This window comes from Scardinius erythrophthalmus (genome assembly GCF_964197995.2).
Source record: "Scardinius erythrophthalmus genome assembly, chromosome: 8".
In the NCBI taxonomy this organism is placed as follows: Eukaryota; Metazoa; Chordata; class Actinopteri; order Cypriniformes; family Leuciscidae; genus Scardinius; species Scardinius erythrophthalmus.
This window is the reverse complement of record NC_138228.1, coordinates 2,031,956-2,045,264: the sequence shown is the minus strand read 5'-3', so window position 1 is coordinate 2,045,264 and position 13,309 is coordinate 2,031,956. Positions and strand designations below refer to the sequence as shown.

At 40.5% G+C, this 13,309-nt stretch overlaps 1 protein-coding gene across 1 annotated transcript in view; it reads left to right on the top strand.

Moving 5' to 3' along the window:
- The window catches only part of hcn4 (hyperpolarization activated cyclic nucleotide-gated potassium channel 4), a gene marked incomplete at both ends in the record, with an annotated part of 101,933 nt that overhangs the window by 39,504 nt on the left and 49,120 nt on the right, over positions 1–13,309 (top strand). The window contains one exon of the mRNA XM_081373003.1: positions 10,644–10,805. Coding sequence (XP_081229129.1) covers positions 10,644–10,805 — 162 coding nt within the window. The remainder of the gene's footprint in view (positions 1–10,643; positions 10,806–13,309) is intronic.

Genomic DNA, 13,309 nt, shown 5'->3' with positions numbered 1-13,309 from the left:
ACAGTGACAACAACGGCAGTACCAGGAGCCAGGTGGATCCACCAGGGGTTGGAGAGACTCATGTCATGGGCACGCATGAGCTTCAAACCTGCAAAGTCCAGATCTCTGGTCCTAAAGAAGTGGAAGGTTACAGACAGATTCCGTTTTAGGCTACGAGAACACCAGATCCCGTCAGTCACTGAGAGACCAGTGAAGAGCCTCGGAAAGGTCTTCAACTGCAGCCTGAATGACAGAGACTCTATCAAGGCAACTGGTGCTGACCTGGAGGGATGGTTGAGAACAGTGGATAAGTCTGGGCTCCCTGGAAGATTCAAGGCCTGGGTATACCAGCATGGAATCCTCCCAAGAATCCTCTGGCCTCTGCTTATCTATGAGGTCCCCATGACAGTGGTGGAAGGTTTTGAGCAAAAGGTGAGTATCTATCTACGCAGATGGCTGGGCTTGCCGCGCAGCCTAAGTAACATTGGGCTATATGGGAACACCAACAAGCTCAGGCTCCCTTTTAGCTCAGTCAGGGAGGAGTTCATCGTTGCACGGACAAGGGAACACCTGCAGTACTCTGGTTCCTGAGATGCCAAAGTGTCCGGCGCAGGGATTGTTGTGAGGACAGGGAGGAAGTGGAAGGCAGCCGAGGCAGTCCAGCAGGCAGAGACGTGGCTGAAGCACAAGGCCATCCTTGGAACAGTGGCGCAAGGCAGAGGCGGACTTTGAAGTCTAACAGCAACCCGTTATGACTCTGCCAGCGGAAAGGAGAGGCAGAGGCTGGTACAGGAGGAGGTGCGAGCTTCAGTCGAGGAAGAGCGAACCAGCAGAGCAGTGGCCATGTGGCAGCAAGGCGCCTGGATGAAGTGGGAGCAGGCGATGGAGCGGAGTGTCATCTGGAAGGAAATCTGGAAGTGGAACCCCCAGAGAATCAAGTTCTTGATTCAGGGGGTCTATGACGTCCTCCCAAGTCCATCCAACCTGTGCACATGGGGCAAAATAGAAACACCTGCATGCCCTCTTTGTTCCAAAACAGGGACATTAGAACACATCCTGAGCAGCTGCTCCAAGGCGCTGGATGAGAGTCGGTATCGATGGAGGCACGACCAGGTCCTCAAATCCATCGCTGAGGCAATCAGCAAGGGGATCAAGGATAGCCGATACACCCAAGCTACAGCCAAGGCCATTCACTTCATCAAGGAAGGACAAAAGCCAGAGAGATCATTGAAAAACTGCTCTGTAGTTTTGCTCTCCACGGCCCGAGACTGGGTGATGACAGTTGACCTGGAAAGGCAGCTTAAAATTCCAACACACATAACCCAGTCCAAATTGAGACCTGACATCATCTTGGTCTCTGAGGCCACAAAACATCTGATCTTGCTAGAGCTGACAGTGCCCTGGGAGGAGAGGATGGAGGAAGCTCAAGAGAGAAAGAGGGAGAAATACCAATAACTGGTGGAGGATTGTCGAAGGAACGGATGGAGGACCAGGTGTATGCCAGTAGAGGTGGGCAGTAGGGGATTTGCCAGTTACTCCCTGAGCAAGGCCTACGGTACGCTGGGCATAACAGGTGCCAACCGAAGAAGAGCCATAGGCAACAAAGTGGAGGCAGCATAAAAAACATCCAGATGGCCCTGGTTAAAGAGGGGAGAGCAGTGGGGGCAGTAGAATGCCACTTGGACACAGGCCGGGGTCTGATCAGCCTCGGTCGGGTCGCCTGGACGAGGGTGTCTGTTGTAAGACCCGAAACACCCAATGACTCCTGGAAACAACACTGATGATGTGTCCAAGATTGTGCATCAGAAGATGTTTTCTGTAAACTGCCGGCTTCAGACTACACGATACCAGCCTGATTTTGGCATGATCTGTTCGATTGTAGGGTGTCATGGTGATTTGTAAACAACAATGGGCGTCAGGACCGTAGATTGTATAAAAATATGGACGTAGTGTGTGTGACGTCACCCGTATGTTTCTGAAGAGCATTTTTGAAGCCCAAAGTGGGCAGAGCCGGCGGTCGCCATCTTGGCAGCGTCACTCCTGGATAAATGAAAATGTGGAGCGAGGCGGATTAGCTGAGGAGACGTGACGCTAACAGACAGCAGACAAACGGCTAGTAGTGACATCAGCGGCAATCCACCTGTCACTCAAGTGGCCACACCCTTAAGAACTTTAAGGCTTAATATAATTTAAACAGATGAGTTATAAAAAAATTCACCCCCCTCACAGTTTTCATGAAGGGCAAAATTAGCTATATAGACCAAAAGCACTTTTTGCACCAGGTTGTAAACATGTTTTTTTCTGCTGTAAAGTTGGGCATTTTAACATGGGGGTCTATGGGATTGAGTCTCTTATGCAGCCAGTCTCTAGTGGCCAGTCGATGAACTGCAGTTTCCGTGTTGGATTCAAGAAAGAGATAGGAAGGTTGCAGCTTGATCAGGACGCAAGAATCGATCGATTTATCTTGTATAGTGTGTCATAGTGGATGACAACCAATGCTGCACCTGAAAGACTTCTCAACGTCCCAACAGAAAGACTAGCTTGTTAATTTTTTCCGGTCCTCCACGATGGGGGCTTTCGGGCTTTACTGATGACAATACAACCAAAACACACTGCTTCTGTAGCCATTGTTTGTTTACACTCTTGTTTCCGGAAATCAGTCACTAGTTCCGCCTTCTCGATGACATCATGCATATCATTAAAGACGCAGAGCAATGATTGGTCGGCAAGAATTCAGGAGTCAAAAACACATAATCTGACACAGACAAAAATATCATGAAGTCTGAACCCGACATTAGAATATCATTCCCCTGATATTTTTCACAGACTCTCCTTCCAGAATATTGTCTACTTTTTTAATAATATCAACATTTCAGACAGTAGAATACTACATTATGGTCACATCTATTACATCTATTTTTAATTACATGTTAATCAGTCATGAAAAAAATAATCCTATGTGAAAAATTGCATACATGTGAGGTAGGCATACAGTTTATTTGTAATTTATTTATTTATTTATTTATTTTTAATAGTAGCTTGTACGCCATTCACATTAATATTTGTCTTGGCCTTTGACTGGACGTGTATCTCCTCCAGGAGGTTTGTTGAGGTCTGAGTCACTGGGAAATACTTGATTTAATGAAATCTGCCCGGTCATGATTTAGTGCACAACATTTCTGTGAGAAACCTCCTTCATCAGCGATTACTGGTGTCTGGTCTTTCATTCAGACATTCTGACAGATCTAATCGCTTCTTTCATTCGGGCTTGATTATAAACACATCTAAGAGTTCTTTCTTTTCATGTTTTTCACAATGTCGTGTCTGTTTCTTACATTGCAAATGCTGTTAAAAATGAGTAAGCGGTGTGCTGTTTCGAATGTGTTTTTGTGTCCAGAAACCAAGGCAGTATCATACGTATATATTTTTGCAGGTGATGCAATACTAGAATGCATAATTAGACAGACAGACAATCTATATAATAGTTGTGATTAGGGCTTCACAATATATCGAAATATCGCAAATGTATATATCGCGATATGCATATCGCAACGGCTTGCAATAACTGCGTTCATGAACAAAAGACAAAGAGAAAATCACTCTCTGCTCTCGGCTGAATATCTTTTCTAGATTTAATAAGAATCAGGATATATTTAATTCATACAGTGAAAACTAAGCAGTGTTTATTTTTACATTTGATTATTCAGTTTCTGTTGTTAAATAATCCAAATGTAGGATAACCTGAACCCTTAAACCCTGTGGTTTACACTGATGTTAAAATAACACTTCTTATATACAGTAAAACACTGATGTTCACTTTCAGAAGCTGTAGGGATGTTTTCTCGTCACAAAAAGAATGTGAAACACGTATGTAGGTTATATAATTTTAAATATATTTTTAAGATAATTTAAAGGATTAGTTCACTTTCAAAAAATGTCTTGCTGATCATTTACTCACCCTGATGTCATCCAAGATATCCATGTCTTTCTTTCTTCAGTCGAAAAGAAATTAAGAATTTTGAGGAAAACATTCCAGGATTTTTCTCCATATAATGGACTTCAATGGCAACCAACTATATCGATGTTCAAAGAAGGTTCAAATGTCCGTCTCAATGCAGCTTCAAAGTCTCGACACGATCCCAGTCGAGAAATAAGTCTTATCTAGCGAAACGATCTGTCATTTCTTATAAAAAAAACAATTATATACTTTTTAACCACAAATGCCCGTCTTGTACCATCTCTGAGATGCCATCTCTGAGTATTACGCCATCACGTTGGAAAGGTCACGAAAAAAATAAAAAGAATAATAATAATAAATTAAAATAAAGATGTCGGACGATTTTGAAGTTGGAGGAGAAAATGAGATGACATTTTTCGCCCTTCCCGACCTTTCTGAACTGGAGTACACAGACAAATAACTTAGATAGATGACAAGACGCGTGGCCTTTCCAACATGATGACGCAATGCGTGACACATCTCAGAGATGGTCCACGATGAGCATTTGTGGTTAAAGAGTATCGATTTTTTTTTTTTTTTGAAAACGACCGATCGTTTCACGAGATAAGTCAAGTCAAGTCAAGTCAAGTTTATTTACATAGCGCTTTTCACAACATAGGTTGTATCAAAGCAGCTTCACAGTAATAAATTAAAACAATACATCAATGTTTGTTTCTAGTGGAACGTCCACGTTTGGTAATGCTGATCAATAGTATCGTTGATTGATTAATTAAATTAAATATCCCCAAAGAGATAAGACTCTTATTTCTCGACTGGGATCGTGTCGAGACTTTGAAGCTGCATTGAGACGGACATTTGAACCTTCTTTGAACATTGGAATAGTTGGTTGCCATTGAAGTCCATTATATGAAGAAAAATCCTGGAATGTTTTCCCACATGGATATCTCGGATGACATCGGGGTGAGTAAATTATCAGCAAACATTTTTTTGAAAGTGAACTTATCCTTTAAGTGTATTTTACACACTTTTAGCATTATCGTATCGCATATCGAATATCGCATTGTTTAATGAGTTACCGCATATCGCATTTTTCTTCAATATCATGCAGCCCTAGTTGTGATGACGATGTTTCCTCTGGTATTTCTTTCATTCGTCCCTCATTCATTGATTCATTATCAGATCAGTTCACGAGCAGGTTTTGGTCCATCTGATTAGATTTAGTCTTTCTGCTTGTTTGTGTCTCTCTGATTGGTCCTCATCTTCATCAATTATCGCTGAGACGTTTGTTCAGTGCGTGAAGCTCTCATCATTAATGTGTCTCGTGTCAATTAGAGTCTCAGAGGCAGAGCGTCCATCAGTCTGTGTGTAAGAGAGAGAGAAACTAGAAACGGCCTCTATAGTTTTTGTGATTTATACATTGGTCGATCTGTCCCTCACTGTTCGGATGAGACACATTAGTCTTCATTCCCCTGATTCACAATAATGACTTTATAATAAGCCCATATTAGAGAGGATTTCCACAATCTACCCAGAGCACTTCTCGTTTTAATTGCGCTTCAGTCTGTTTCCATTTCACATGCTAATTTATTATAGACAGACGGGAGAGAGAGCAAACAGTCCTTCGGCTGAGTCCAAAACCCCGGTGAGCCCCTGATGAGAAACCTCATACGACCTCCTTCTGCCTGAAATATGAAGCAATTACGAAAATTGTAATTATATATTAATTTTAATATTATTACTGTGAAATATTATTTATCTATTTAATATATATAATAATAGAATCTTAATATATTTAAGCAAATTATTATATTTAAAATATACGGTATACAATTTACATATCATTTAATTATATAATTTAATATTAAAATGTATAATAAATGATATGTAAATTGTGACATACAATTGATGTAATTGTCAGTGTATGAGTGTGTGTGTGTGTGTGTGTGTGTGTGTGTGTGTGTGTGTGTGTGTGTGTGTGTGTGTGTGTGTGTGTGTGTGTGTGTGTGTGTGTGTGTGTGTATGTGTGTGTGTCTGGTTTCAGTGATTGTCACTTTTTGTTTTTATTCACACACTCAGGGCCCTATCTCGCACCCAGCGCTATTGACTTTGTACAGTAACACGTTTCATTCCTATTTTGCACCCGACGCACAGCAGACTTTTCCCTCCACAGACGCACGTCGGTAAATTCGGGAATGAACTTGCGCTCCCGGGGGCGGTTCAGGGAAAAGAGGAGGCGCGTTCCGGCGCAAACGTTCCCTGCTGCTATTTTGCAGTTTCAGAAAACAATTCCTCCACAGACCAGGAGAAACCTCGTCTAAATTCAGTGGCGCGTTCAGATGCTATTTTAAGGGCGCATGCTTGGCCATAATGTAGCGTGAGCACAACACACACACACTTTGCTTCTCTCATCTACACAGACGCAGCAACATTTTTGCAAATCATACATAATTACAAGGAGAAATATTCCACACGAGGGAAATCATTGTTGTGTCCATGAAGATGTGAAAAAATAGGCATAAATCTAGCTTACACATTAACCCAAATTATCATACGCCTGTTTAACCGAAGCTAATCTGGGTGTGTTTCTCCATCCCCAATGTCACTTCTCTGTGTTTTACGGCCCTGACGAGAACGTCGGTCTCCTCGGCTTTGAACCGCTCCTGGCGAATCCGCCGTTATAATAGCAATCCGCCATGGAACAAGCGCGCCTGCTCTTAAAGGGAATGTGAGATGACGCTTTGATTGGTTTATTTCACGTTACGCCCAAACCACACCTATGAGTAATGAAGCGACTTCAGACCAACACATTTTAGATTTGCGTCGGGCGCAAGAGTCATTTATCCCGCCGGTATAATAGCAACAGCGCCCGAGATCCGCACACAAAGTTACTTGCGTTTCGCGTTTGATACTTGCGTTTCAGATCGTTAAAATAGGGCCCAATGTTTGTTTGTTATTTGTTTCTCATGGATTTCACCTGTGTCTTGTTTAGCTTCTCATATTTAACCCTGTTTCATCTCAGTTTGTCAGATTTTGTCTTTGTATTGGATGCAAAGCTGCTGCATTTTTTTTTTTTTTTTGATATCTGTTCTCACCCCTTCCATCATAGTGGATTATCTTCATGTTTCATTTCAATAAAAGCTGCAAACAGATCCAAGCCTCACCTCTTCCCTGCTAAACCGTGACTCTCTTATGGGTAATATAACTCCCAGTGAAATTTTATTGTAATTGTAAAACATAAAGACCGCTCAACGCTTAATCTTTTTTCAGCTTATCTTCTCAGAAGGTCTTGTGTCAGTATAAGCAACATCTGGATAAATGGTGCATTGACTTGATGTTTTATCGTCTTCATGCAACCCAAGAGTCGATGACATGAATCGATCTATTCATTTATTGAGGTTTTTCCTTTTTATCATCTCAGTATTTGTCACTGACCCCAAAGCTAAATGAAAATAGTGGCGTTAAATGTACAATCCTTCAGTTAGCATCATCGCTTTCATATGAGCCGTCCTTCTGGTTTCATCTCCATCATGTTCTGTGTCTCTCTCTGTGATGATGCAGCAGTAAATGCAGACGGTCGGTAATGAGGGTGACTTTTGCACGACGCTGCATGATTAATTCAGATGCTTTTACAGCTAGTTAATGTTACAGAGAGCCAATTATTTAATCCGACCTCATGCTGTTTCCCCGCGCTCAGAAAGAGCCAGAACCACGAGCGAAGCAATGCTCTGTGTCGTTACAGTGTCCTGGCACTGGAAATAGAGGATATGCATTGACGTCACTTTCACGTCGGAAAACGCGTGTAAAACAGACAATTATCAGTTTAAAGTAAAGCTTGGACTCGATATAGTGTTTCTTACAACTTACCAAAGATCCAGTGATCATGGATATTAACATGCAGCCGGAATCATGTTTCCTGACAGTTATATGAGCCTGATTTTGACGCCGGGGAAATACATAAAGCAGATTAGCCTGTGAACGCTTTATATAAACACAATATAGGTGTAAATCCATGTGATCACTTATATTAATGTTATATATATCATCATATCGTCCAGCCTTAAAACTTGTGTAGTTTTTGTCAGTGTTTTTTTAAAAACGTCCAATTATGCAGAATATACGATGGTAAATATTTAATTGATGAGTTGTCAATACAATATCTAACAATACAGTATATAGTGTATGATTTTACCCCATAATTCAGCATATTGACACACAATGAAAACTGCAAATCCAGCTTTCTCTGCCGGGATCCATTTGTTTCTGTGAATGGCAGCGATTCATTTGCTTCTCTGTTCTGTAGCTTTCGGCAGTCTGTAAAATATACTTCAGATTTCTTGTCAAATCTAGTTGTACAGTCGATCTCAAAGCTCTTTCCCGTTTTAGATGTGTTTTTCACGGTGTTCACGCTGAAAACAGATGCTGCCACTCAGTGTTTCTGCCACTCAGTGTTTCTGCCACTCAGGGTTTCTGCCACTCAGTGTTTCTGCCACTCAGGGTTTCTGCCACTCAGGGTTTCTGCCACTCAGGGTTTCTGCCACTCAGTGTGTGTACGTAGTCACTCCGGCCGATGGTGACGTCACACACATACACACTATGGGCCCTATCTTACACCCAGCGCAATGCAGCGCAGACGCAGTTTTCATTTTCACGTCCTACATCTCGTTGTTTAAATGGCAAATGCATTTGCACCCATTTGTGCGCCCATGGGCTGCTGGGCTGAGAACCGATTGACCGACTGAAACCAGCTCTAAAGTCAATGGCGCAATTATTATTATTTTTGTTATTTAAAGAGCGCATTAATCCCAAAACACACCCATTACTCATTAAGAGAATAGGGACAACCCTTTTAGACCATGTGCCCGGCGCACCGACCATTTTTCCCATCATTAAACTAGCAAAAGTGGATTCGGACACGCACTAAGTGAACTTGCGCCCTGCTCTTCAGACTATGCGCTTAGATCGTTAAAATAGGGCCCTGTAGTTACTAAAGAGAAACGTACAAACTATAATCACCATCTCAGTAATTGGTGGTCAAGGACGAGAGAGAGAGAGAGAGAGAGAGAGAGAGAGAGAGAGAGAGAGAGAGAGACTGTTCATGACTGGTTCTGATTTCTCGTTGCTCAATAACAATGGCATCATATGAGCACGCTCCTCTCACATAAGCTTTTAAAAGCTGTGTTTTAAAGGACTCGAGTGGTTTTTAATAAGCACTGGTGCGGTCAACAGCGCGTGCCGTGACTTCACTCACATTAAGTAGCTTTCAATTGAGGAGGCCATTAACACTTAACTGGACGTCCAGCTTCTCCAGAGGATTCTTACCATCAGGATCAGACAGTCACTCACTCACTCTCTCTCTCTCTCTCTCTCTCTCTCTCTCTCTCTCTCTCTCTCTCTCTCTCTCTCTCTCTCTCGGTCAGTCAGAGCAGAACGGAAGGAGTCCAGACTTGTTCTGACCTGTTTTCAATTATTGAATTCACACACACACACACACACACACACACACACACACACACACACACACACACACACACACTCTCTCTCTCTCTCTCTCTCTCTCTCTCTCTCTCTCTCTCTCTCTCTCTCTCTCTCACACACACACACACACACACACACACACACACACACACACACTAGAACAGTCATTGTAGACTTGATTACTCGAGACTTGGATACTTGTATATCAAATCTGAAATTATCTGTAATATGATATAGACAGTATATTTTTATATATATTAGTAATGGGCAAAAGTGACATCAGGAGTGGATATTTGTATTCAATGACCCTACAAGTTCATTTAAACCGTCAAAATATGAGGAAAATATTTGTAAAATATTAAATATAAATTATTATAAATGTAAAATATTTTAAATATGAAAGCAAAACAAACTACTAAACTTGGTTACGGTATTTATCTGACAACATTATTTGACAACATTGGCTAAAAAGGCAAATTACAGCTAGAGGTTTTATTTTACTCTGTAAAAAAATGCATAGAAAACAAACCGCTCACATTGACTACAACATACTCAGTTATTAATATTTAGTTGGTTCTCTCTTATTTTTGGATGTGTTCATAATTTCTTTGTATGACAGCCTGGACAAAAATGATGTTGGCACATTTTGGCATGTTTAACCAATAAAACAACTGACTCCAGCACAACTACGCAATATGCTCAGAAAATCTTTAACACATTAAACATAAATGTAATCATATTTTCGGCCAGTACTGTATTATAGCCAGTACTGTATCAGCTGAATGAAGATTTTACCGTGGTGTTTGTCTGCCTTAGTGCAAAATGTAAATTTACTTCCCAATGGTTGATTTAAAATGCAGCCATATTAAATTATGACTGTGGATAAAATCTGTATATCGCAATTATTTTTCTCATGATTGCATTGAGTATTTAGATTCTTGAATCTGTATTTTTAGTTTTTTTTACTTACCTGTGCATTCACATCATTCCTTACAGTTCAATTCATGAAGAATGCATGTCTGAGTTATTAAATGGTGTTTCTCAGTGTCATGCGTGATGCTCTACCCTGTTTAAATGTCAGTGACATTCAGATTGAGCAGTGTGTGTGTGTGTGTGTGTGTGTGTGTGTGTGTGTGTGTGTGTGTGTGTGTGTGTGTGTGTGTGTGTGTGTGTGTGTGTGTGTGTGTGTGTGTCTGAGACAGCTCATGTCCTCCTTTTCTACCCTGTTCAGATTTTTCATATGACCTATGACCTGGCCAGTGCAATGGTGCGAATCGTGAACCTGATTGGGATGATGCTCCTGCTGTGTCACTGGGACGGGTGTCTGCAGTTCCTGGTGCCGATGCTGCAAGACTTCCCCGCCGACTGCTGGGTGTCCAAGAACAAGATGGTGGTGAGTGAGTGTGTGCACACACACTCCGTCTGTCATCAGTTCAATTTCAAAGCATGCACATGTTATGATTTACTTTTATTCTTTCGCAGATTGATTAGAGTATGCCGGTATGACAGTATATGTCATGTGACGGTCATATTGTTGTGTAATGAGTCTTGTTTGAGTCTTTTTATAACTGTTTCATAACACGAAGCTATTGTGTAATTATTATAATATAGTATGAATATTAATATAAAAATTTGATTCATAACATTAAATCACAATGTTAGTATCAATATTTACATAATAATAACAAATACTACGACTACTAATAAAAATACTATTATTGTTATTATTATTATTATTATTATTATTATTATTATTATTATCATAATTATTATTATTATTAACCTGATCTATTGGTTTGTTTCCATCACTATCCAAATATAAAGAGAAAATAATAAAATGAGATGAAGTACCTTGTATATATATATACACGTTATACAGTATATTTAATAATTATAAATATTATATTATTAATAGATTTTTATTATTATAAATATGTATTATTTTCGATAACAATAGCCCTTCGTCCTAGTTGAATTTAACCATTTCAAATTAGGACAAGGATACAATTATATATTGCAATTATTTTTGTACTGTACCTGTATTTTTATGTTTTGTTTTTATTTATTTATGTGTGCATTCATATAATACCTTGCAATTCATGCCTTAGTCATTTTTAAACCTAAAAAAGTTGCATTCATCATTAAAAGTATTTCATTTTCTTGATTTACTATCTCAAAATAGGCATTACAACATAATTATTTAAATTTAAATATGCATAACCACTTATTATTATGTACTGTATCATACTATATATAGGTTTCCATGATGTAAAATGACTCATATAATGATATAATATTGTGTGGACAGCTCCTAGCAGAAGTAGTAAGTTATTATGAGCTGTGTTATTACGTAAGGCTGGTGAGTTAGAGAGGTGAAGTGTCACAGATTGTGGTTTTTCTCCAGCCTTAATTCGATATCCGTCTGGTATTGACAGTTCTCCAGTGAGCTGGGCTTTAATTCCCTTCTGTTTTTAGTCAAGAGGACATGCGAGTCTCCAGCGTCCAGAGAGAGAGGACAGTCTTGTTCCTGACGCCCATGAGATTTAGTTTCTTCGCTGAATGCCAGAGACCCGAGCCTCGACCCTGAACAACCCGATGAGTGTGAGGATGGCAGAAAAGTCCTCTCGGGATCCGTCGTGTATCGCTGGAGTTTATCGACGAGGCCTGTTGTGTTAATTGGTATAATTGGTGTTTTTGTGATTGCCTTCAGGCTGCATTTACACTGCAGGTCTTGATGCCCAATTCCGATTTGCTGACTATATCCGATTTTTTTGACGACCCGCTCTTTTAAAAGTGACCCGTATCCGATATTTGCATTTACACTATACACTGCTGAAACAACCCAGTGTAGACGTTCTGACCCGGAAAAGGAAGTAAAACAGCACGATATGCAATGGATGCATTGCAGATGCAGACAAACTGATTATCCAGTGTTTTGCTTTCCGCATTATTTTCAAAGGTCAGCAAAACATTGCTCTCGTAAGGCGGAGAAAAAAAGAGGACGTTGGCCTTTTACATTGCCACAAGCGCTTAAAGGGGTGGTTCGGAGTAAAATCAACCTAGGGTCCTTTGCACCATGACCTCGAGCCAAACACCCCTCAGAAGCCGTTTTCCCTTGGTCGAACAGTATTAAAGTTAGAGCTTATTTAGAGAGATCAGCCGGATGGCTTAGTGCAGGCGCTAATGGATCCAAGGTTGTATCTGGTAAATTACCCCACTAATAATGCCCAGAATGGACCAAACTTCTACAGTAGTACAAATAGGTCCTGTACTCATAAAACGAGGCATTGGAAAGTTTGTAAGTGCATCAGGAGTTTATTTAAATAACACTTGCCTGATGACTAATGCTACCGCTAACCCGGACGTCGACGTCACTTCAGGGGTTTGGGAAAAGCACGTAAAAGTCCTGGCAGAAAGCGATGCATAAGGATGTAATGTTTACACTGGATGCGAAAGATATTCCTACTCACTTCTGGTTTTCAATTATTAAACAAAATGATGAATTGAGAGAATAAAGAGAGAGAATTAGGTAATGTTTATAATCTTTGCAGAAAAGTTCTTCAGTTAAAACACTGTTAACTGGTGAAAGAGGCTCTGTGTAGAATAGAGAACGCTTGTTATTAGCGACGCCGGTGGCCGTTCAGTGAACTGCAGCATTACAGACTGAGACCCTGATAAACTCTATTCTTTGCGTAGAAGTAAAAGGAAGTTGTAAATATCTTTGCGGTGATTTACTGTTAACGAACATCTCGACATTGCTGAGAGACGGTTAGATGAATATGTGCGGCTCTTTCCTTTCAATAACACAATAAACAGAACAAAAATGAGAAAACAGAAGTTCAGAAAGCATCTGATCATAGAGATGTGTGAGATTCACTGTCGACAGATGAGCTCATT